Source organism: Rhineura floridana, chromosome 11 (genome assembly GCF_030035675.1).
Source record: "Rhineura floridana isolate rRhiFlo1 chromosome 11, rRhiFlo1.hap2, whole genome shotgun sequence".
In the NCBI taxonomy this organism is placed as follows: Eukaryota; Metazoa; Chordata; class Lepidosauria; order Squamata; family Rhineuridae; genus Rhineura; species Rhineura floridana.
In genome coordinates this window covers 54,893,928-54,920,539 of record NC_084490.1, presented here as the reverse complement: position 1 = coordinate 54,920,539, position 26,612 = coordinate 54,893,928, and the positions used below count along the sequence as shown (strand labels likewise).

General features: G+C 41.6%; 1 protein-coding gene across 1 annotated transcript in view; it reads right to left on the bottom strand.

The window, feature by feature from the left end:
• The window catches only part of MYO1D (myosin ID), a 178,239-nt gene that overhangs the window by 67,513 nt on the left and 84,114 nt on the right, over positions 1-26,612 (bottom strand). The window contains exons 17-19 of the mRNA XM_061588024.1: positions 18,308-18,531; positions 17,810-17,954; positions 15,862-15,966 (exon numbers count right to left, since the gene is read on the bottom strand). Coding sequence (XP_061444008.1) covers positions 15,862-15,966; positions 17,810-17,954; positions 18,308-18,531 — 474 coding nt within the window. The remainder of the gene's footprint in view (positions 1-15,861; positions 15,967-17,809; positions 17,955-18,307; positions 18,532-26,612) is intronic.

The following is a 26,612-nucleotide window of genomic DNA, read 5'->3' as shown; positions in this document are numbered from 1 at the left end:
AGAAGAGCATGAATCCTTCAGACTGGAAAAGATTCCCCCTTCGTATCCTAATGGCTAGGGACCTGGTTACTTTAAGGACTGCCTTCTCCCCTTCAATCAATATTGGAGGTAATGATTCAGATTCCCCTGCTGACTAAGGTGCAGGGTTGAGCAAGAGGAGCAGTGCATAATGCCACAGCATCAAGATTATGGAACAGCCTCTCAGAAAAGTCCCCCTTAATTTTATTTCACCACCTAATTAAGGTGTAGGGTTTTAGGGAGGGTTTCAGGGCTACATTCCCCCTCACTGCTATTATGATGGGGGATAACCCCCATTTTTCTGTTGATTGGTTTATGCTGTGATATTTTATTTTTAAGTGTGATTTTATTGATACTTTTATTGTCTTGATTACTGTCATTGTGAGGTTCTCTCTCTCTATATAACAGGCACTCTATATTTAATTGTTGTAAACCGCCCAGAGAGCTTCGGCTATGGGGCGGTATACAAATGCAATAAATAAATAAATAAATAAATAAATAAATAAATAAATAAATAAATAAATAAATAAATAAATAAATAAATAAATAAATAAATAAATAAATAAATAAATAAATAAATATATCTATCTATCTATCTATCTATCTATCTATCTATCTATCTATCTATCTATCTATCTATCTATCTATCTATCTATCTATCTATCTATCTATCTATCTAATGCTAGCATTATTGGGATATGCCCTAAAGATGTCAACTCTAGATGCCTTTTGCAACAGCAAGACTCATGACTTATCAAGCAGGCAACTCTGAAAATAGCAAGAAGCAGAGTATTCTCTCTCTCTCTCTCTCTCTCTCTCTGTGTGTGTGTGTGTTTTGGGAGGGGACAGCAGAAGAGCACAGTTTCTAAATGACTTTTATGTTCTTTCTATGGTATCCTGCCAGCAACATGAAACACACTGCTGGCTAACAGTTTCCAAAATAGGACTGAAACCATTTGCATCACTAAAAGGAAACCCACTTGTTGCTGCTTTTACAGCCAACAGCTCCAAATCTGAAATTAATTGTGGATGCCACTTGGATTCAGTAAACCACAATTGATTCTCTTGCTGAGACATGCACCATTAGATCAGTTTTTCCTTCCCACTTGCTGTTCACAGACATTCAGCTGGGCAAAGGGAATTAAAATGATACATTTCAAAGTACATCCTGAAAATGGGTTGCCTCTTGCATGTTTCCTTCTAAACTAGGCCCTCTTTCATATTCCCCCCCCACATGATTACATGTAACAGGTAGAGAAAGAATAAAAGACTACTCCTATGGATTCCAGCAAGGTGAATTCAGGAATGGTTTGGAATGCAGAACGAGTTCTCCCACCCTCCACAATCAGAAGGGTATGTGTGGTGATATGGTTTTTGCTTTAAAAAAAGATGAGGAAGAGAAAGAATCTTAGAAGAATTGTTCACACTACCTACTGAGAATGGGACAAGCAGCAATGAGTATACTATTATTATTTATAAAGTGACTATGATTTTCTTGGTACTGTACAAAGTTTAAAAAAAACAACCCTGTAATGACACAGGTTGGCAATCCAGGACACAAAAGGAAAAAGGTAGGGGGAGGGAGAAGGAAGGAAGTGAAGTCAGGTACCAAAATCTTCTAGTTACAGAACAACCAAGTCACTGAGAAAACAGTTTTGAAAGAGGAGGAGCCAAATGGTAATTGGTCCCATCTGAGCTGATGGAGTGGGCTGTACCGGGCTGTCTCTCTCTCAGCAGCAACCAGGTTGAGTGGCTGCTAGTAAGTCCAGGGAAAGGAGGAGCCAAATGGCAGCTAGAGGAAGGTTCAACATTAGAATAACTGCCACACACCCTCTAATATTTCACAGATACTTTCACCAAATAGTCAAGAAGGAGGACTCTTACAGGCCCCTATTTTCTTGCTGTTCACCCCATACTACTACATATTGCTGAAGGTATTTAAACTACTAAGATACTATTTAATTCATCAATTTGTCAGCCTATAGTGAAGAAAAAATAAATGTATAACATTCCATAATTCTACTGACATTGCTGAAGCAAAGATATTTGTCATGTGATGTCACTGGCCTAACTATTATTGTTGCACACTTTCACTTCCCTAAGCAGTGAGAACTTCCTGGGGCAGCACTACTTGGGTTTGGATGAAAGGTCATTGGAGACATATGCCGTTTTGGTAATATTTGGTTTCTTTAAAAGTATAAAAGAGCATAGGTGAAGACAAGCAGCAAACACATTTCTATCAGCAGCCGATATGCTACCTCACATCAAATTCCCAGAAAGGAGCACCTTGCATTCCAGGCTAGAGCTCACATCTGTCAACTCCTTGATTTCTCCTAGCTCTTTTGGGGGTAGAGTCTTTTGTTCGTTCCACATATATCCCTATGACTACACATTAAATCAGCCCCTTAACTGGAGGGTGGGAAGGTTTGTCAGTTTCCCAGTTGTGGTCGTCTCACCCACTCAAAACAATCAAGGAAGATCTCCAGTGACATCCTACATACATGAACTCCCAAGTGAAAATGTGTGTCAGACCTTACATTGCAAATGGGCACCCAGAACTGATTTTTCTGTGCACATCTGGCATGTTAGCTTCCACACATTCCATTTTTGTCAGTCACAGATATTCATTGCCATTTCATCACTTGCCATCCACACCAATGTATCTGGACTATGTTGTTCTGTCCCTCCCCTGCCTTCCACTACTTTTTCCCATGTGTACAGGTATTTCTGTACCTGTGCACATTCACCTTTAAAGGACAATCCCAGGAAGTGTACAAGAGCAAAAGTTAACCAGCCTTATCCAGCCAGTTACGTTTCACAATGTCAAAATGGACACACATTTGCTGAGATGGGGAAAATATCCAACTTTTCTCTCTTTTAAACATATTTACTTGTACGTAAGTCCTGTGACTTCCATGATCCTTACTTCTAAATAAGTGCGCTCAGTTAATCATGAGAAAATCTCATCTTGATTGCCAAACTGAAAATAGAAAATAGGTCCTTTGCAAAATAATAGCAATCTGTAACAAGCATAGATCCCCCCCCACTTCACTGTAGTCCCTCTGGAGTAATCAGGATTGCTCTGAGTGGGACTTTAGGCACAGTTTGCTGCATGAATTGCCACATTGAAAATGGGAGAAATGCCCTGTAGATTTCAAGGGAACTTACCTGCAAGTATGAATGCTTAAGCTCCAGTAACAAACCCCAACCTTTTCTATACTTGCTTCAGATCAAATCAAATCAATTTATACAGTCATAGCCCCATTGTAAAATACAACTGGAGCGCTTATCTTGATTACCAAATTTTTAAAAGGGCTACATTTCTAGTAATATACTCTCCCTTCTAACATATTCTAACATTATATCATAACACCAATGGTCTACCATGTAAATGCTTTAAAAGTGGAAGGATCAAATCCTTCCTAATTCCATTAAAGTATTTGCAATAAAACATAACATGAGAAGGAGAAAACTGTCAGCGCTCATCACAAGGGCATACACTTTTTATTTCAATGGAGCTTGGTTAAATAGACTCTCCATTAATGTTTCCAATAGAGAACTAGTGTTCCAGCACAAACGCTCTCCAAACATTAGGAAGAGTAAGAAAGTATTCACTGAAGTTGTCGTTCTCACTGAAGCAGAGTGAAATGACATGCCTTTCTAATTCTGGTGCTTCAGCTTAATTAATTTAGGGACTGGTGATTTATAGGACAAAGACTGGGTTTCAAACTGGGTTTGTTGCAACCAGATGGATCACGTTCAACTAAAAACTAAAAATATCATTTGACTTTCTATCACCCCTCTTCTTCTCTATGTCTTGTTGTGGCTTCTAGTTAGAAAGGGGAAGGTTTAAAAGTTTGCGATGACCCATCTAACATTTCAAAGAGAAACACTCTCACGGTAGAAAGAAGGGCTGAATGCTAGCTTGACATTTAAAAAGACAAGAAACCACACAGACAATATATACTCACTCTAGGAGAAAACAGATTTAGGGCAGGTATATTCTTTTGATGTGGCTTTCCTTGGAGCCCGTTGATGAAATAGGGGCAGGAGATAGAAGCAGCGGCTACTCTTGACTGGGATGTAGGGATATTCCATGAGGCTGATCATTCCCCTGCCCTTCACCCCATTTCCCCCTTCATTGTAAAAACAGGGCTTGATCCACTGGTTTTGGGCAAAAGTCATTGAGATTGTGCCCAACCAAATTTTTGTAGGAACAGGAAGCTCCCTCACAATCTCCTTCTTTTCATTCGTAGCTTGCCATGTGTACAAGCCAGTGACCCAAGATTAGAAGGAAATGATAAGCGTCAAAGAGGAATTAATTATGACATATGAGTAATAAAAAGTGGGAGATGGGGCTGGGGGAGTAAAGGAAAGAGGGAGAAAAGTTCGATATAGGAACAGTTCTGTAATCAAAGGAGGGATAAAAGAACAGAGCTACCCTTTGCTTTTCATTTTTAATAGCCTGATGTCTTGTGCAAGACCTTCCTTTTTCTTAAAAAAAAAATTAAGCCTGATGAACATACTGCGATTACAGTTTCCCAGATAATCCCAAACATTTACCACATGGAGATCTTGAGAGAATATCTCCTCCAAATCAGCCATTCAACAGTGGAAATAGGTTTCTTTCCTTTTATAGTGGAGGCTGCTAGGGTTGTGCTTAGATGAACAAAAAACAAAAATAGTGATGTGGTGATAGAGACCACCCACCAAAACGTAACCACACATGTAACAAACCGCCTCCCTTCCCCCCCCCACTTAAACTTCCATGCCAGTAATGACTACAGATGTATACCTGGCTACTTTTATCAGATTGTCTATGGTAAGGAGAAATGTGGATTAAATGTAAAAAAAGAAGTATGAGCTGCCATTGTGATGACGACATTATGTGGACACTGCAAAAAAAAATCCTCTAGAATATTATAATAAACTCTGTTCTAGAAGTAGCAAACTTCTACAGCCATTCTGGGTCATTAACAAGCAATTCACCTGACAAAAAGGTATGGCTGGCCAGCAGTCATAGCATTAGTAATAAAAGCACAAGCAACAAGAATCCTGTAACAACTACTCCTTTGTCTGAATACTTTGTTAAGTGAAAAGCCATAAAAACAGTCCATAGGTACTGTACATCTCTCAGTAGTCACTCTAAACAAACTGGGTTATATCCAACATTAGTCCTACTCAGAGTATGCCCACTGAAATTAATGGATATGACTAACTTAGGTTCATTAATTACAATGGGTCTATGAGTAGAACTTAGTTGGATAACTAACACTGGACAACCCAGTGTTATATAATAGCACCAGGAGACCTTAGTTTAGCATTCCATGGTTTTAGAGACCCTACAAAGAATCAATATCAAACTTTACTATCTTACCTTTGCTCCAATTAGCTCAAAGCATTATTTGTGTTCTTGTGAAGTAGGGCTAGGCTAAGAGACAGCCATTTGCTCAAGGTCACCCACCAATGAGCTTAGCTTCATAGCGGAGCTAAGAATCTGATCCTGAGCTTCTCACATCTGAGCCCAATACTTAAGTCACTGTGAACTGATGCACTGAAAGAAATGTTGGCTTACTAGGCCTTACTACCAATGTGTTTTTTCATCAGGTCTGAAATGTTTCAAGATGTATGGGAAAGCAGCCTTATCTGCTGTGCTGGCCTGGGAGCGCTCACTCAAGGCCAGACAGTAGTTGTCATGGTAACTGGAGATAACAGCTGGGAAAGTTGTAACTGCTGTTAGTTCTTCCTTCTTCTGTGTGTGTTTTTTGAAGCAAGCGGGTCTATCCTTGAAGGGGGGGGGAGAATTCTACTTGTAACTATCCTCTTAAGCCTTTGGCCGTAATGTCTTAGTAAAGACTCTTAAACCTTTCTCAAGCCTCTGTGAAGTTTCTTGCTCAACTTAACTCCAACGTAACGTATGCTGTTCACGCAACAACGCTCACACATCAACAGGGTTATGGGCCCAGATCCACAGCGCGTTACACAGGAGTAAGTGGCTGGTCTGAACGGCAGACGGAGTTCCAGAGAGGGCAGCTTGATTGATTGTGCCAGACAAAGGTGAGCAGGATTGCTGCTGTAAACATGTCTGGAGGCTTGCCGATGGAACGACTTAATGAAAAGAATTATGGAAACTGGAGGCCAAGGATGCGTGCTTTGTTGATAAAAGAGGATTTATGGGAAGCTATTGATGGAACACCCCCTGCACCCCTTACAGTGGCCTGGACTCGGAACGATGAGCGGGCGCAAGCTTTTATTATTCTGGCTCTATCCGACTCTCAACTGCTACACGTGAGAGATGTTACAAACGCCAAACAGATGTGGGACGTGTTGGAGGCCCTTCATGTGCAACAGACCGCGGGATCTAAATTGTGTTTGGCAAGGAAGCTGTACCAGATGCGCTTCACGGGTGAGTGCGAAATGAGTGAGCATCTCACGGAATTCAGACGCCTATTTGCTGAGTTGCAGGATTGAGGCATGGAACACTCTGTCCTTCAGAAGACCTATTTGATCCTGGCTTCACTCGATGGGACTTGGAATAATTTTGTTATGGGAATTGAAGCCATGCCCGATGGGGGGCTGAATGTAGCCTTTATTGAAGAAAAGCTGACCCAGGAATGGCAGCGGAGACAGGAGGCGAAAGGTGCCGTGCCGAAGGAGGCAGCAGGAAACAAGCAGGAGCAGCAGCCGCTAAAGGCTTGTTATGTTTGCGGAGCTCGTGGGCATGTTCAGAGAGACTGTGCAGTCAAGCGAAACTCCAGGGGCGGAGGCTGGAAACAGAGCGGCAGTGTGAACTTTGTTTGCAAACAGAAGTCTCAAGATTTAGGACCTGTTAACTGGATTCTTGACAGTGGGGCGAGCCATATATTAATCAAAGACAGGAGTTTGTTTTACACGTCTACAGATGAGCAGGACTTTGTGCAACTGGCGGATGGATCACGCAAGAATGTGGAGGCTCGAGGTCTGGTGAGATTTGATAAACTTGGAATACTGTCAGATTGTTTGTTTGTACCAGAACTGTCTCATAACATATTGTCAGTCAGAAAACTGGTGAGTTGTGATTTTTCAGTCTTGTTTCACAAAGACAAATGTTATGTAATGAGGGGAGATCAAGTGTGCATGCAGGGAAGACTGAATGATTCTCAGTTTGTAATAAAAAGCAGTCAAGCAGGGTGTGCTGTGTTAAACGCTGAGGCACACACACATCAAGGCTGCGTCCATGAATGGCATCAAAGGCTGGGGCATGCAAACTTTGACATGATAAAGAAAACCCCTATGCATAGTGAAAACATGCGGTTGAAAGATTGTGGACAGTTAATGGATTGTGATGCATGTCATAAAGCGAAAATGACAATTGCACCAATTAACCGGGAGGCTGAGAGAACCACAACAGCTCCCTACCAGTTAGTTCATGTTGATTTATCAGGGCCAATAAACACTTCACGAGGAGGTGCGAGATTCCTTATGGTACTGGTAGATGATTTCTCTAGATACACTAATCTTTATTTGCTCAAGCATAAAAGTGAAGCTGAGCAGAAGCTGAAACTGTTCATTAAGAGAATCGAAACTCAACATGGCGTCACTGTGAAAGTGATACACTCAGACCAGGGAGGGGAATTCACGAGTAAAGCATTGAATGACTTCCTTGAGAGTAAGGGAATAAAGCAGAGTTTCACAGCTCCGTTTAGCCCGTTTTCCAACGGAACTGCTGAGAGAAAAAACAGGGTGCTTCAGGAAGCAATGAGAGCCATGTTAGTGGATTCCAGTTTAGGGAATTCTTTCTGGGGAGAGGCAATTTTGTATGCGAATTACATTCACAACAGGGTATTACACAGTGCACTTGGAATGTCACCTTATGAGAAAATCACTGGCAGAAAGCCGAAAATACAACACATTCAAAAATTCAGGGCACGTTGCTGGGTCCACATTTCACAGGGAAAAAGAAGAGGCAAGCTTGCACCCAGAGCACAGCAAGGGTTTGTTTTGGGATTTCAGAATGCATATTTCAGAGTTTGGTTACCAGAAACACAGCAATTGGTTCTGAGCAGAAGCATTATATTTGCAGAAAAGCCTTGGGATCAAAGGCAAACAGTAATTCTTACAGGATCAACTGACACACAAGCACAAACACAAGCACAAACATTCAAACCAAACCTTGACATAAAAGTGGAAGGCACACAAATTCCTCTCAGGGATGCGTTAAATGAACTCATTTGTGGGAAACGTAGAAATAAGAAACGCAAGGCTGAAGAAATGGAATTTCCTGATCAAGCTGTGCCAAGTACCAGCTCAGATGGGGGGGGCTGAGAGAGCAGAAGCTCTAGTTCCTTTGAGACACTCTACAAGAGCGAACATTGGCAAACCGCCTGAGAGATTTACTGTGGGGGTAATTACCAGCCCAGGTATGCATAAACAGGTTGAGATGGATCCAGAGACACTATATTTGACCTGTGTTCAACCGAAATTTGATTGAATAAAGTTATGAAATGTACTGAGATGTTCTGAAATGTACTGAAATGTAAACTGGATCTGTATGATGCATTATCTTTGTATTGTAGAAATGTGTTATTGCTATTGTTGTAATGGATTTACAGACATGATGAAAGGGGGAAATGTTGGCTTACTAGGCCTTACTACCAATGTGTTTTTTCATCAGGTCTGAAATGTTTCAAGATGTATGGGAAAGCAGCCTTATGTGCTGTGCTGGCCTGGGAGCGCTCATTCAAGGCCAGACAGTAGTTGTCATGGTAACTGGAGATAACAGCTGGGAAAGTTGTAACTGCTGTTAGTTCTTCCTTCTTCTGTATGTGTTTTTTGAAGCAAGCGGGTCTATCCTTGAAGGGGGGGGGGAGAATTCTACTTGTAACTATCCTCTTAAGCCTTTGGCCGTAATGTCTTAGTAAAGACTCTTAAACCTTTCTCAAGCCTCTGTGAAGTTTCTTGCTCAACTTAACTCCAATGTAACGTATGCTGTTCACGCAACAACGCTCACACATCAACAAGAAGGTTCAGTCACATTCATGGTGGGGACAGTCTGTGTATAGGGTGTCCCATTTCAGGGGGAATGATAAGGCTAGATGTCTCTTTTGGTTATCTGGGAGCAATGTTGGTGCCAGGTTTTGGAGGATGACTGGGCAAGATGAGTTTGCCTCCTTACTGTAGCAAGTCTGGGGCTCTTGTCAGTAGGCCCCTTGCTGGGGTGTGGGCCTTAAGCAGATGTCCGACCATACTGACCTTTAACACCAGCTGTGTCTATGAGCTTACATTTATGCATGCCCCCATATCTGATGCACACAGATGACTGTCAAGAGGCTACCTGTGGAGATAATGATGAACTCAGAAGAGGAAGTCTTTCTGCAAGGTATAAGGTCTTTCTGACTTCAGCCAGCTCATCCAACTGCTTGGCAGGAGCCCAAATTATACAAGTAGCGTCTCCTTACTAGTAACAAATGTGACTCCTTCGAAGTAGCAGCCTACTCTCTTTATGGAAGTCACACACTCCCTTAAACTTGTGCAAAGATGGGAATCCTAGCCCGTTCCAGCCAGCTCATCACTAATATTAGTAACTCAACACCAGGTAAGACGTTTGGTTATCACAGCACAAACAGGCATTCCTCTGAAGAACCATTTAGCTAAGAGATAAATGGGAAACTGGCCCTTGTCTTCTGTAGCAGTACAAACTGCCAGCACATTGCATGTGCCATGTACTTATGCATTTATCACCACCGTCTTCAACATGCAGTGTTTGTCATTTATATGGAATGCTTAGTTCAATCACATAGAGCAGAACCATAGAAAAACAAAGAAGAGGAAAGGTAAGTCTTTATTCTCTTTGATCATAATTTCATTCAACTCTATGAATAATCAACACTTAGTTTGCTCTGTTCCTGCAGCTTTGGTACATTCATGAAAATAAAGCTTTCTTTCCTCAGCCGTTATGGCCAAGGGGAAACTGTACAACTAAAAGGCAACTGAAAAACTTGTGCACTTGTTGGCTGCCAATAAACTTAGATTCAGTCTCATCTTTGAAGGCTTATCTAGCATGAAATATTTTTCACTAGCTTAGGCTGGTGCACCAATTCTCCCTCCCCCGCCCTCCATCTACCCAAGCTATTGTTATCTAAATTATGGTAATGGCAGACAGTAGTTATCTCAGACTAGCTGGTGCTGAAATGATGACAAAGTGGATTGCAAGAGTGTAACAGAAAGTGGATCAATTTATTAGATAAAGTGATTCAATGGATTTTATAGCTCTAGTCTAGCAACTGGTGTGCACAAAGAGCTCCATGAAAGCAAGAACTTTGTAGTTTTCTCTGAATATCAGCATCCCGGTCTTGCATACATGGAGCTGTCCTTTGTACTGAAGAGAACAGGGAAGCACATGCTGAGCTTTATATGTGTACCAGAGCCTCCTTGGAGATTTTGAGAACAGCAGAAATAATTATCTTGCCCAGTATATTTGACTCATGGCGAACCTGCAGGATTTGAGATCAGAAGGTTAGAAAGGATCTCAAAGCCATTAAGTTCCACATTTCCACTTCAATACAATATTTGACTGACCACAAAAATAAGTCTAAATTATCCAAGCCCAACTATCTGACAAGCAGAGAGCTGACAAATGGCCTCAGATTGTTTCCAGCAAGTAAGCCAAGTTACCAGGAAACTTTACTGGTCTTTTCTTTTGGCTTTGCAACAAACCAACCCTTATTTCACTCTTTCGTTTAGTAATAAATAAAATGGGTGGTTCTTCACAATAGCCTTTCAGGAATCTGGAAGCTAGCTCATTCACATTCTCCCTTCTTTTAGAAGCACACCTCATGCACTCCTCCAACTGATTAAGATTGCCAAGTTGATATAGAACATGCCATTTCTTGGTTCTCTAATGTTACATCCTCTAACAATTCTGCCACAGCTACTATTGCCTTGGACAACTAATCAGTGAGCCTTGTAAAGAGAGAGAAGCATCACATTCAATGGGAGACTTGCCCAGAATGCGATCTGGAAGGTGGCTGCTAATTGGTAAAGAGACTGGTTAAAGAAATACAGTATGATAAAAGCAGCTAAAGCAGAAAGGCAAGACACTCATTTCAAAGAAGACCTGCCTTTTTATCAGCTGATAGTCATAAGGGTAAGATGAGGGCATACTCTTTTTTGGGCAATATAAACCCCCAGGGAGTGTGTTAAATAAGGTTTCAAACCATGGGTTACTAATTCTTGGCAGCTTGTTTACAGTAACCCGAAGGAAAGGACTGGACAACAAGATGCTAGAAAGGGGCATTATTTCAAGAATATTTTATTAAAAATTGTTTATGGGGCTAATGAACCACTTATGACAAGTTAAGACACACAAAGTGGATTATTCATGACCTAACTGTTACTTAGATACGATCTCAGTTCTCAGTACACTGGGGGGCAATTCCTAAATGTGAAAAGAGGCCATATAGCTGTCTGACACAGAAAACATTTATTCATCTAGTCTGGTACTATCAATTTTAGTAAATTTTATTTACTAACCAACCAACCATTTGTATGGCCACCCAACAACATTTGATTTTTTGGTGGCTCACAAAAATTAAAAGAATAAAATACTCTAAGTCAGGGCATCTCAAACCCCAGATCTCCCAAAACGACACTGCCAGGGTGGAACCCGTCACATAATGGTGACAGATTGAGGCAGAGTTTGGCATAATCAGCTGTGAATAACCAACAGCTTTTTCTATTGATATCTAATTCCTCTATGGAAATTGCTCAATTCCTTGCCACGGTGATTTCCTTGTGGCAAGGAGTTCCACAGTTCAGCTCTCCTCAAACTAAGTACAGTCTTTGACCCTGGAAGTGTGGTGATTCAGCCTCCCCATTTTAAATAGAATTTGCTGAATCAGAGGCACAAAGTGGAAAAAGTTGTGTTTTATTTTCTTCCCTTTCCCACCTGCATCTCAAAGTATTGTTACTCATCTCTTGAATATCTTCCTCTTTCATACTTAATTTATACCTTCCTCCACAGCCAGTTTCATCACTTCTCTTTGCTCCTTTTATTTACATCACCTTCATTTCTATTTCTGATTTTTTAAAAAAAATATCAACGTTTTATCTCTTTTATAATTTTTTTCAGTGCACTCTCTGGCCCTATCCTCTCAGTAGGAGATTTCCCTTCCATTCCCTCCCTCCCCCCTCTCTTTCCCCTGGCCACTTTTATTTAGTACGTGGAAAGTTGTTAGTCCAGCCAAAAGGCTATGGCATGGCCAGGGGATGGGGCAGGCAAGTGAGAACGCACTGGGTGAACTGAGGCCTGCTTGTGGTCCCCGAGTCGCCATTTGAGAAGCACTGCTATTTCTGCAGGATTTTGGGAGGCATCTTTATCGTATCTATTTTATTTATTGCATTTTTATCCCACCCCTCTTCCATCATGGAACTTGAGGCAACAATCATGGAGTTCTCTGAGTTTCCCCATCTAGGCATAGTCTAGACTCAAACCTGCTTAGTTTTAGCAAGGTGGCTTCCTCATGTGCTCTCAGACCATACCACAATCTTCACCAGCCTTTCTATCCAGGATCTTTCAACTAGAGAAACTGAGGCCTCACACACACCAAGCACATGCTCCCACTTGCACAAAACCATTCTGCAGCATCAAGTATAAGGATTCCAACAAATTCTGCCAGATGGCTACAGACAAAAAGCACCTGATATTCCATTTTCTGAAGCCATCATTTTTTGTCTCTCATTTGCTGCCTGTAAGCAGCTGAGTAATCTGCTTTCTGCTTCACAGTTCCTCTGCCCTGGCAACTTCTTGACTAAGCATCCTCTTAGCGTCACCAGTGTTTGCTGTGTGCTGATCAGAACAAAACAATAATACCATCCCTGCTTGTTAAGAGTTATTTCCCACTTCAGGCAAGAGTTCTGTTTGCCATAGTGATACCAATGTGACACCGATGTTTCCCCAACACAGAAGTATGAAATGCAAAAAGCAGAGTCAGAACCTAAAAAAACATGCAGGGATATGCACTAGGAAGCCCCAATAGGCATCAGCACAGCAAATGCTCACTATGAGTCTGAAGAATGTGTGCCTGCCTTTTGCACTCTACAAGTTTCCAGAGTGTGAAGTGATTATTTGTTACATAGACAGGACAAATGTAAAGAGCAAGGGCAAAACCTGATAAAGATGGTAAAAGAAGAAGGGTAACCAAAACCAATTCACAAGGCAAAACATATGATGCAGTAAAAACACTGAGTGGATCCAGCATGTGGTCAACACATCTTTGTGGAAGGGAGTGGTCCCAGCTCCCCGGAAAAAGGCAGTGATCCGTCTGCTCCTGAAAAAGCCCATCCTGGACCCATTGGTTTGTGACACCTACCGCCCAGTCACAAATACCCCTTTTTTTAGGGAAGGTGATTGAGAGGGTTGTGGCACCGCAATTGCAAGTACTCTTGGATGAAACAGGTTATCCTGATCCATTCCAATTTGGGTTCAGGCCTGGTTATGGGACTGAATCGGCCTTGGTTGCCCTAATGGATGACCTATTGGGAGAAGGACAGGGGGAGTGCAACCCTATTATATTTACTTGCTATACCCAGTCGATTATTACACTATGCAGGTGAGGGCCTTCTGCAGATGCCAGATTATCAGGAGGTCCATTCCACACAACATAGAAAGTGGCCTTTAGCGTAGTGGTGTGGCACCTACCCTTTGGAATTCCTTTAAATATCAGACAGGTGCCATCTTTTTTACCTTTTTGGCGTCTACTGAAGACCTTCCTCTTTTAACAAGTAAAGACCTTAGTTTGCATTTATGTTGGAATTGCTTTTTAAGATGTTTTTAAAGCTTTTTTAAAATGATGTTTTTAAAGATGTTTTGTTTTAATATGTATTTAAAGATGCTTTGTTTTATTTTAAAGTCTGTTTTTATTATAGTTTAGTGTTTTTGTTTGCCGCCCTGGCCACCTACTGGGAGGATGGGTGAGATATACACAAATAAAGTATAAATTTAATAAATATATAAATAAATGAATAAAAACATCAGCAAAATTGAGGGAAACAGGACTGATTTTCATCTCTTTCTAAAATATAGCAAGGATGAAGTGTGAAGAAGGAAGAAAGAGTGTGCCACAAGGCCACCCATCTTACTTCAAAAGGTGGGGACATTCAGAAGGGCCTCAGACAACAATCTTATGAGGTGGGCAGGTTCATGTGGCAGCAGGTGATCTTTCAGTACTGTGGCCCCAAGCCATTTAACGCTTTAAATGTCAAAATAGGAATTCTGAATTGTCTTTGTACACAAACTGGTAGTCGGTGTAGTTCTTAAAGTAACTGGAAAGATATGCTCCCTAGTACATGAGCCAGTTTCCAAACAAGGTTCTACATTGAACACCAGTTGTAGTTTCTAGATAGTTTTAAAAAGCAACACCAAATAGAATGCAATGCAGTAATCCATTCAGATGTTATAAGTGCATGAATAACTGAGTACAGATCATTTTTTCCAGGAACGGACACAGCTGATGAGTAAGCCAAAGCTGGTAAGCAAAGTGTTACAAGGCCACAGAATATACCTGATCATCCATTCACAAGTCCAGAATTTAAAAGCGCTTCCAAGGTGAGAACATCATCTTTTGGGAGGGAGGGTAACCCCCACATAGGAAAGGTTGAATCCCATTTCCTTGGTCAAGTGTATGACTAACCAAACAGATTTTGGTTATCTGGACTGAGTTGCAATTTATTGGTCATCATCCACTTTATTACAGAATCTATTCAGGACCTTAGCAACTTCACCTGAAGCAGATGGAGAGGCAAAGCTATGTGTCTTCACTGTACTGATGACATTTCACCCCAAATCCCCAGACAACTTCTTCCAGTGGTTTAGTGTATGGGTTGAAATGTACAGTGGAGGTAATGGAATCCTGCAGGACTCTGTAGTCGAAACACCAAGGAGTCAAGCAGCTTTCCCAAGCAACACTGTCTGAAATCAGCCAGTCATCAAGAAACCAAAGACATGATACTTGCACCAGGCCAAAGATGTCTTTGAGAAAGCTTTTAAGTACAGCAGGGCCCTGCTTGTTGGTGCCCCACTTTTCGCCGTTCCACTAATACGGTGGCGCCAGCGGGGCAATCAGCTGTAGCGTGGGGAGCTCCAGCCACCACACTCCAGCTGACAGCGATCAACTGGAGTGCATGAGCTCCCCATGCTCTAGCTGTAGCACGCACGCTCCAGCTAATCACGTGCTCCAGCTGATCAGCACGATCAGCAGGAGTGCGGGGAGCTCCCGCGCTCCAGCTGATCCCTGTCAGCTGGAGTACGGTGGCTGGAGCTCCCTGCACTACAGCTGATTGCACAATCAGCTATAGGGCAGAGTTCCTGTGCTACAGCTGAGTAGGGCCCCACTTTCCAGTGCTTTTGCTTTTCGGTGGGGGCCTGGAACGGAACCTGCCATATGAGTGGGGCTCTACTGTACAGATCTTCCCTTTACTTTTCAAAGGAGAACTCCCTTTATCTTCAATCTCACCTGCTTAACAGAGTAGAACTGTTGCAAAAGTAGAACTTCTAAAAATGCACACAAATTGTCAGTGTCCCAACACAGGTCTTTTTTATTCTATTCCTGTTCAACACCTTAGGGCTTTTTATAATCAATTTTAAGTTTGAATCCCCAAATTCCCATTGCTTGTACCAACCCTTTCCTCGCTTTTCTAGTTCTAAACATTATCTTCAAAAGTACTTGTATTTTTTTTAATACACTGAAGTTTTTACTATTTTAAAATTCCTTTCCCCAAGCTTCAGCTGTGTCAAACTTTTTTCAAGCCTTCTCCCAAATTTATGAAGGCTTTCATCATCCTTCTGCAGCAATTTGCTGTGCTTACCTTGCGGACGTGAGACGAGAAGAGAACTTTCATGAACTTGTCCTTTCGTTTCAACTCATTGGCAATGGGGATGAATGAGCCTGCAGCCTGAGGGTTATCTGTATTCTAAAGGAGCAAACAGGAAGACAGGCAGGTAATTTGTCTTCATCATTAAAAATAAGGACTACAGCATCTTTACCATTCCAAGTGAGACAGCTATGCAAGTCTCAGATATACATTTGCAACAACACTTCAGTTGCTGTTCTTTAGAACCAAGACAGAATTTGCTTGATTCTAAAAGCTGCATTTCCTAAACAGAGAGAAGAGCAGAATATGTTAGAACTGCATCAAGTAAGAGAAGTTTATCAGACATTTAATTATAGAGTTGAATATGCTAGGTTTTTCTGACCAATGCCGCAAATAAAATATGCTCCTCAATACCAGCTGCAGAGAATCAAAAATGGGAAGAGTGTGTTACACTCCAGCCCTGCTTGTCGGCTTCCCATAGGCATCTGGTTGGCCATTGTTAGAACAGGATGATAGGTCTTTGGTCTGATCCAGCAGTGCTCTTCTTATGTTCTTATGAAAGAGGTTAGTTGTGGTTTCTAAATCCCTGAAAAACGGGAACATTCAAACAAAGCACCCAAGTTTTTTCTGTCCTCTATTCTGTTTATTTTCCATATAATAGTTTACAGAACCCAACACACAGTATCTTTTCTAACGATAGTCACAGAACATAAGAGAAGCTTTACTGGATCAGCACAAATGTCCTTCTAGTCCAGTATCCTGTTTCCCAAAGTAGCCAGCCAGATTCTTCTGCAAAGCCCACAAGAAGGGAATTGCCCTCCCCCACTATTGCTCTCCAACAAATAGTATACTTCTTCTGAATCTCGATCTTTTTCTTGGTCACCACCAGTTCAAATCATTAGTATATACACATAAGCACAGATCCTTAGATCTCAGTCTCCTTCCACCTGCTGTGAGAATTCCTCATTTACTCCCATTTTCTTCATCCTGTTTAAGATGTTACCAGTCAATAAGAGTAGTTATCCATTTTATCCTGCAGCTGCTAAGTTTACTCAAGAGTATTTGGTGAGGTAGCAAGAAGGGTAGCTATGGTAGTCTTGTGGCACCTGAAAGTCTAATACAGTATTTTCAACTTTGGGTCCCCAGATGTTGTTGGACTATAGCTCCCATGACCCCTTGACCAGCGGCTAAGCTGGCTAGGGATGATGGGAGTTAGAGTCCAAGAACACCTGGGGCACGAGACTGAAGAACAGTGGCCTAATAGGATATTGTGTTTTTGTGGGATAACCCCATCTACATGCTTGGTGAGGCTGAACTTCCTCCTGCAGACACTGTTTTTTCCTCAACAAGGCTTGTTCTTCTATTTGCTTAATTCAGTCTTCAATAATGTTTTTACTAGGTTACCTGGAACAGGATTTTACCTTAATTTGGGGCCCATTCATCTATTTCATCCTCTGGCTGAGAAGTGAAAACCCTTCTAATTATAACCACAGCTGAGAAAACTACCTACACATTTCAAAGGATGCTTTGGTGCCTGCAGACAATCAATTTGGAAAATGGCCTGATATCATGTGTTGAAAGTAATTTTGCATTCCACTGGCAAACTTTTCCAATTTTCAAACTAAAATACTTAAGTCTTTATTTTTAATATACTTTCTTTAAAGACTGGATACAGTGGATTGGTTTGGGGGTGGGATTTGGCAGAATTCTGGAATAATTCCTTTTTTTGGTCACAGACTAAGAAAAAATAATCAGGGCTCAAATTTGAGGAAAGAGGGACAAGGATTAGAGGTCAAAAGGAAAGGGGGTAATTTTTCAAGGAGTAAAGAAGCATCATTAACTATTAGCATGGGCCTTGGTTATTCACTTTCTGATGGGTATTTAATATTTGTGGTATCACAGAAAGCAGTGACTGAAGTTTCATGTGTTCTGCTATACTTACCAATGCAATGTAGTTGCCCTGCCAGGCTCTCTGGAGCCCAATATCACTTCGGTGGCCCTTCAGCACTTCCACTGCTGCCACCTTTGCCCTGATCTGAGGCAGATCCTTGGGAGGAATACTCCTGATGAGTTCATGGGCTCTCCACCTGAAAAACAAAAACATTAGAAGCAATTGCACATCAGCCTAGCATGCAAATTGGGATTGGAACTAAGAACACATGGTTGCGCAGTTGTTAGATGGTTATTAATGTTTTCATACTCCAAATTCTGTTTATAGGGGGAGGATGTACACCAACAATCTTACTCACCGATTGATTGGAATACCTAGATATAATTACAGGCAGGCTTTATCCTATGGCTGCCACGTCCTGAAATGGTGCTTATAACCTTCTCTAATGCAATACAGGGCCTTAATATTGCAGTCAAGAAGGTGTTAAGAATGCAATGCAGGGCTGTGCCAGCTCCACAGTCCAAGGAACAGACTGCCTTGGATTCCTACCTATAATAGATAGCCTGTAGGACCTCTTCAAACCGTCGCAGCACTTTAGGTGGGGTGGGCCATCTTACATGCTTGCCATAACCTTTCATAGTCTTCACGTTATGAAACCGCCGGGCAACCTCACAGATATATGACTTGACTTTATATCGACGGTAGCACTTGATGATCTTGAGGGCAGCTCGGGTCCTCTTGTAACGCAGGCGAGCCAGTGTGCCCCTCCAAACCTATAGAAGCCCCCCAAATAAGAAAACGTTAGGACAATAGAAATAGAAAGAAAAGAAGGGGCTGCCTTGTTCCTATTCAATATTTTTTACTGTTACAAAGTAATACTGTAAACCATTTGACGGAACATGCATTTCATAATATATTTGACTACATGTTTTCCTTTTAGTATAGATGGATTCCAGGGATGTGGACGGCAGTACACCTCTCAATCCCCACACCAACATCTGCTTGCATATATGGAAACCCGAAAAGGAGTGCCATGCAAAGAGCCATGTATACTTCATACTACAGAAACAGTCGAGATTCTGCATCAAGAAGCCTGGTTTATACAACTATATGAATTATGCAAAACAAATCACATCTGCATAGTTTATTCTGCTTCAGCTTGTCATGGTGATGGGCAAAATGCTTTTCATAGCAATGAAAACCTGCTGCTTGGAAGCCCCTAAGGCCCTACCCTGTTCTTTTGATCGTAAATTTTTAGCTGATTTTAATATTGCATTTTTGCATTGTTGTAACCTGCCCTGAGATTTTGTGGTGAATGGCAAGTAAGAAAATAAACCACCACCACCATCATCAACAAACATCCCTGCCCCCATGCAAGTGTGATACTTCTTAGGCTGGGCAGGCTGCCTGCATTTTAACCATTACCAACTGCAGAGTTCCATCGCCATTGCTCTCTTGCCATGTCATGCTGCAGAGTTAATTACTTTTGTTGGTGGATGATGAAGTGGAGACTCAGAGAAGTGCCAAACTAATTCTGCCTGTATTATGATTTATATTGTGCCACTGCTAGACACAGCACTTTACAAAGTAAGGTACCAAAACGCAGGCCACTCCCCCAAGTATCTTACTATCTAAATCCCAATAGCGAAGGAGAAGCATAGGAAACAGGATAAAAAGACAAGAATAGTTACATGTACTCAGGCTTCATTTCATTTGGGGACAAGGCAGATAAACAGACTGCCACTTAAAACACAGCTATATAAGCCAAAGGATTACACAATACAGCAAGGACAACGGAGTCCGGCCTCCTAATGATAGATATTCTGCTGTTACGTTTATTTATAGCAGAGGCGTGTAGCCTGTGGCCCTTAGCCTAATTTGAAAAGCCCTTTGTAATTGATCAGGCCAGCAGCAATCTGCTCCTTCCCCAGCTCACTGGGCAGAGAAGAAGAGGGGTAAAATAAGAAGGAAAAGAAAATGGGCGATTCCCCTCACTCTGGGTACTGGCCCCACCCACCACATGTGGGGGGGGGCAGAGAAGAAGATCACTGAGGGAATTTGGCCCTGGACAGAAAAGTTGCCAACACATGATTTAGAGCTAGGATTCAAGATACTGCAAAGAGGATAGGTGGCTCATTTCTCCCCTTGTGAACAGGAGGACATTCCTAGTTCAGCTATATGTAAAAGTAGTACATCCCACGGAAGGAAGGCTCTCTTGTGTCAAATACCCAAGCAAGAAATCAAGACCTAAGGACTGAGGATCGACTGAAGGACCCTGTGGTCAAATGTTGCTTCTGTAGAGGAGTAGGTATCAATTTTATAGTACCTCATGAAAGGGTGGACAGAAATCCATGTGGCAGCTCTACAGTTTTGATATGCTGTCTCTCAGAAGGCTGCAGAGGCAGCTGTCCTTCTGACTGAGTATGCCACAATGTTACCTGGTACCTGAAGGCTAGAGGAAGAATAAGCAAGAATGACACACTCTCAGCTATGCAAAGGTTTTTGCTTTAATAAGGAAGAGAGATAAAAGAAATAGAAACATAGCTTTTGCTTTGTACAATCTACATAGAACTTGAGGGCACTGACTGTGCCACACATTCTTTGGGACTGCACAAGTGTGGACAGAAAGAAAAAGAGCAAGAATAACTCTTACATCCTGTGAAAAGCCAAACTCATCTTGGGGATAAAGGATGAGTCATGCTGGGGGGAAAATCACTGTCATTTTTGAAAAATACATCACTAGGGTTCTACAGATAAGGCTCCTAACTCCTCCGTACACAGTTTAGCTATCACCAGAAAAATAGTTTGGAGCATGAGGATCTTCACTGGTCTGAGGGAATGGAAAGGACTCTGAAGAAGAGTTCCAAGAACCAAACTGTCACTCCTGGAGGGCAATCAATGTTGTCAGAGGGCAGATGGGAGAGGCGGTAACAAAAGTAACTGCTTGATTAAAGAATGAACAGAACTATGAAGCCTCCCTGTCCCCCTTATATTGCCCAAGGACTGAAACCTGACTTACGACATTGGGGCATGGATCAGTGTTGATCTGGCTCTGCTAGGGCCAAGGAACCTGAATTCAGCAAACATCAGATCAGCTATGATGGACTACAATGGATGACAGCAATGGGGGGAAAAACAGATCTGTTCAAGCTGTTTGGAACTTCTACTGAAGTGAAGTGACAACCAGTGTGAGACCTTGCACTAGCACTGATAAGGATGAGAAACATATGCTTAAGGAGAGACAGGGAAGATCATCATCAGGCAGCTCTGCAGATGATGAAACCATAACACACTTTGTTTTAAAAAGACGCTGATAAGAAACAGGCCTATTTGACTTGTGTGTCACTAAAAGGTGATGGCAAATTGCAGGGGCACTGGTTACCAGAAAGATTTCAGGCAAGTATGGAAAGTGAAAATGTCCTAGTGTCTACCTCTGGGCCTAGTCCCAAAATGCCACAAAGGTCATATTCAAACCAGACCAGACATGAAGCACAAAACGAATAACTTAAGACGGTGGGCTTCTAGTCAACTTTTTTTTAAAGATGTCACAAGGTGTTTCATTTCATCCTTTATCTCAATCAGATTGATGTCAAGTGGTTCAACGAGTTATTGCCTGCAAAGTCAACCTTTATAAGGTTAGATTTAGGACAGACATAAACCCTCTATTACAGAGCCACATGCTGAGTGTGGCCTCTATGTTTAATGCCACAGAGCATGCTTCTGTTTGTAACATGTCCACGGAGGCATCTATTAATGCCAAGGCTGGGGTAATGCTCAGTACTACACAGACTTTGGGACATCAGGAAGAGCAGCTAAATTTAATAGCAGACTGTGATGTTCCTGTATTAATGTAAATATGGTAAGTGCTGTTTGTATAGAAGATACATGGTAAGTGGAATGAAAGAGGAGGGGGGAGTAGATGAGCAGTAGAATGCTGGATGATTGGCTGAGCGTTTGAATAGCTGAGAGTATAAATGGAAGAATGACAGTTCAATCTGGGAGGTGTTTGGAGGTGGCGAATGTGATTGGAGGTGTGTGGGTGTTAGTTGGTGGATGTTAGGAGAGTGTGGAGAAAGAGGGAATTGGAGTTCTAGTTAATGATAAGTCAAGTATCACAGGAATAGATGAAACCATATGCTTATGTACCATTATATAAGTAATCTTGTTATTTCTGTTATTTAATAAATACTATTTTGGTTTACCGAAGGCCTGATCCTTGGCTGGGGTTTCACAGACCAGAAGGGAGGGTAAGGTAATTACCAAGGCTGAAGGGCAACAGTAACAAATGGTGGCAGCGGTGAAGAGGAGAATAATAACATTACAAGTATCCAGAGCAACCCCGAGTTATATGAGTTATCTACATTGATAGAAGGGGGTTGGAAACAGCATAAGCACGCAGTCACAAAAGTAACCGGATGGAGTGAGACTCAGGCAAGGTCTCTGGGAACATTGGTTATAGAACGTGACTGGTGGTGCTGCCTAGCAGGGGGATCTAGTGAGATCTGTGCTAAAGCGGAGAGAGAAACCATAAAAAAGGACAGTCCGGACTGGTGGAGTCCCTGGTGGTGCCTAGTGAAAGGCAGTAGCCACAAGCAGGTAGGAACCTGACAGGGAGAGCCAGGGAAGGGCGTCACACAGACATGAATGCAGCTCTTGTAAACGCTGATGGTGTGGAAGATACATCGAGTGATAATGCCAAAGCCTTTGCAAAGGGCCATTTTGGCTCTTTGGTCATTTTGATCAGTTGACATTTCATCTGAGATTATAGTCTATACATAGAATGGCCTTAGAGCTCTCAATAGCAGGGGGCTCCACTTTTGAATCTTTTAAGTCTGATCATACATTCTTGGGAAAGGAATATAATTGTTTGAAAACCAAGCATAAGAACATTTTGAAGGAAGGCACACCTCATTCTTTTCTGATGGGAAAAAAGAATCATAACATGCTGGGAACAGTACAAAGGGCCCAAGGATGGGACAGAGGAAAATACTAGAGCTACTCTTGCTCGAGTGGAGGATTAAGCTGGCATGGAGTTTCAGGAGGTTTAATCTGCAAAGCATCTGTTATGAAGTGCCTTTGCTAGAGCCCAAAGGTGTTTAGGAAGCACAGCAAAACTTAACTGGGTTTTTTAAAGCTCCTTTGAGTGCTTTGATAACATGCGTGTCTGTGCACATGCTCAAGTATATTCAAGTACAAAATACATTCATGGCACATATATAGGTGCATTTGCACAGCATAAACTAGCATAAAGCCTGCTTTGCTACACCACACAGTGTAACTGTTATACTTTTGTACCCACCCTGGGACCATTTGGTAAAGGATAGGCTAGAAATACAAATAGTAAATAAATATGTATAAAGGAAGCAAACCTCAATCCCTGGGCTTAGCATTTCATCCAAACCAAGGAACATTTGTTTCTTTCTTTAAGAAGCCCCAACTGGTAAGCCAAGAATAAGGCTTGACTTATCACTGCAGTTTGTTTGGAGCAAAACAAATCATGATCCTGGTTCAGACATAATACTAAAGTAGGGATTGAGGATCATTTCTTCTGCACACTAAAGGAGAGAAGTGAAGTGGCTGTTATTCACTTGTGTGACCCTCAGCCCCCACATCTGTGTGTGTGTGTGGGGGGGGTCTTGCAAGCTCTTCTGAGAGTAACAACTTCCAGAAAGGTAGCCATATTAGTCTGCTGCAGCAAATATAACAAAGCCTACCAAGGCACATTAAAGCCTAATATTTTTATTGTAGCCTAAACTTTAATGGAGTAGATTCTAGTCCACAAAAACATGTCCAATAATATATCTGTTAGCCTTTAAGTTTCCACAAGACTGTTATTTGGAATCTGTCCATGTACTCTTCTGTTTATAGTAACTCTTTGTATGTATAGTGCAGTGAACATTCCATGAATCCATGTAACAAACAGAAGTGTCAAGCTTGCATTTTTTTTAAAAAAAATATACACACAGGTACATGTTCCCTACAGGTATTTTTTTTGTTTCTGTTGGCCTTAGCACTACATTTTCTATATTACACTTAAGCATTGTGTGTGTGTTTTAGCCTGCCTTACAAGTAGACAAAAGCTGAGGGTGAGGGACGCAGAAGTGTCCCCCAAGGGAGAGGTAATGTGGTGTTCTAGCCTACCAGAATGAGCTAGGATTGCTGTTTCCCCTGTCAACCCATTGAGGAGAGATGAGTCAGTACTAGGATCCAAAGCAGGGCCCACTTCTCCCTTTGGCATTTGGGGAACACTGAAGCAAAAGATTAACTTAGCTGACTGGATTTTGTATTCACAATTGACTTGGACTACAGAGGGATTCTCCTCAAAACCTGATAAATTCTCAGCCCAAGTTCTGAAAGCTGCCCAAACCTCCCTAAGAGTCAAATGAACTAGAAAAAGCAGCCCCTTCCCCAGTCCAATGACCCAGTTCAGGCATGCCCTGGGACTAGATTCAGAGAGCTTTTAATGAAAGGCCAGAGCCAAGTTGTCACAATTTCAAGGGTTTCCCCTTACTAAAGGTCTTTTAAGTGGTCAAAAGAGAGAAAGGAGAGTCAGATGAGTATTATTCATCAAATGGAGTAGTGATTCAATATAGCTGGGAGGGGAGAAAACAGAACACAGAATACATCAGAGGTAGTGTCTTTTTATGTACCTTCCTGCCCATTAAGACTGGCAGGTGAGATAGTGCTCTTTATTCCATCCATAGTGCCAGTACTTCTATAGTGTTAATCTAGGCCTGCCCCCTATTTTCTGGAAAGGCCTCTGGAAAACATATTTTCTGCTTTGCTGTTTAACAGTTTCTTATTTAGCATGGGTAGTACATTTTAATAAAACTGCTACGATGGTACAATCTGAATAGGCTATCACTGTTCATTTAACAGGAGTTTGCATTCTGGCTTTATAATTTAGTCAGCTCATAGAATTTGGTTATCTGTTGAATCAAACTGTTGTGTCTTGATCTGCTGTAAAGTGAGGCCTCCAGATGGAGTCTAGGTAACCCCACAAGGTGAGAATTCAGAACAAAACCCCTCCTCCATTAGGAGGCAAGTTCATTTTTAATTCACCTTTACTGACAACCAAAGGGAAATTTCTCTTCTGCTCCAAATTCAGTAAAGGGGCATGAGTTGGACTTATGACAAACGTTTCTCACTTTAAATGTGTAACATACATCATTGTCTCAAAATATGGTTCTGGAGGTGGTAAAGTTGGGGGGTGGGGTGGGAGAGAAGTACAAGAGCTCCAACTTTGCCCAATACAGTTAGCAAAAAAAGCTATAACTTCAGTGAAATGACAGCACTGAGATGCTTTCCAGGATCTGAAGTGGCTTCCACTATTAACACCTACCATTATGCATAATTAAGAACACAGCTTAGCTAAAAGATTGATAAAAACTGAATGCCAAACATCCTCATTATAGCTTAAATTAAGAGTCCCGTGCAAGGAATGCAGCTGAGTGACCAGGCTCTCCCACAGTACCATTACTCTGATACTGTAAGTATGTGTAAAAGGCAGGCAGGCTACAAAAATCACAGTGTCAATCGTACATTGGACCAATAAAACTGCCAAAGTTTTATTGCCAAAGTAGCAAGGGTCAAACCAGATGTTCTTCTTAATTTATAATTAAGAACCATGTCAAGGGATTTTAAAAGTTTTAATATCAGGCACGTGTGTGTGATTTTCATTGGGACATTGCAGCTTGTGAGGATGAAAGATTAACCATTCTCTCCCAGCTCTCATGAAAATTATTTCCCCAAACTACAAGAAGCCTGAGATAAAAGGCTTCCATTGGTGCTGCTATTAATTTTTTGAAAAATTATCTGTCATGTTTTATGACTGTGCATTTAGCATGACAATATTTTTGACCCCAAGAAGCCAAGTGATATGTGCTTGAATCTCATGAAAGTAACTTTTAAGACATGCCATGACCCAATATTAAGGCTGCAAACCTAAGTACACTCACCTGGATCTGTTCCACTGAACTAAGTGTGACTTACTTCCAATAAATATGCATAGGGGAACTCACTTTAAAATCTGTAGCTACTGGGAAGTCACTATGTCTTGGAATCCTACTGTACAGAAGTGCTGGAAGAATTGTTTATTGCACCCATTGAAGATGAGACAATTGGCAATGTTTGCAACAAAGTTGTTGGGAAACGAACTTTGCAAGTTTGGATATTCATCTGCTAGGATGCCCTATCTTTGGCGCTTGTGAAGGTGACCAGAATTCTAAATCTGAATGACAATCATCAGCACACTACAGATTTGAAAGGGGAGAGGGGGTAAGATCACTCATTGTTCATAACCATTAGTCTTCACAGACTGGACGGTTTGGTTTAGGAGAAAAGAGCTACTGTGACATTGCAGAGCCATCAGCAGCACTCAACATCCACATCTGGAAATACATTTAATGGAGTACTTCTTCTTGTACCTCATCTTTCCCCACCACAGAAGTTGGGGCATCAGCTGAGAGAGCATTTTACGGAAAGAGGATCAACCAGACACAGGGCACAATGGTCCCCTTCCAACGTTATTATCCTGTTTTACTTAGCTCCCCATCACTGATGGAAGCTAAAACAGGATTATTGTGCGAATAACCAGGATTATAAAATATTTTGCACCTTAAAGAGATCGACCATAAACCACATTAGAAATGAATGAGACTGTGGCTAAGAGCAGAATGCTGGATAGGATGGGGCTATTGAGAAACAAACATTATTTTAACATATACTGTCCATGTGAACAGAGGGACTTCGGAAGAAGAAAAAAAAGCAGGAAGTTTGTCTTCAGAGTTTGTTCAACAAGTTCCTCACAACTCCAATTTCACTTTAAAAAAGCTTATGTGTTGGCCCCTGAAGT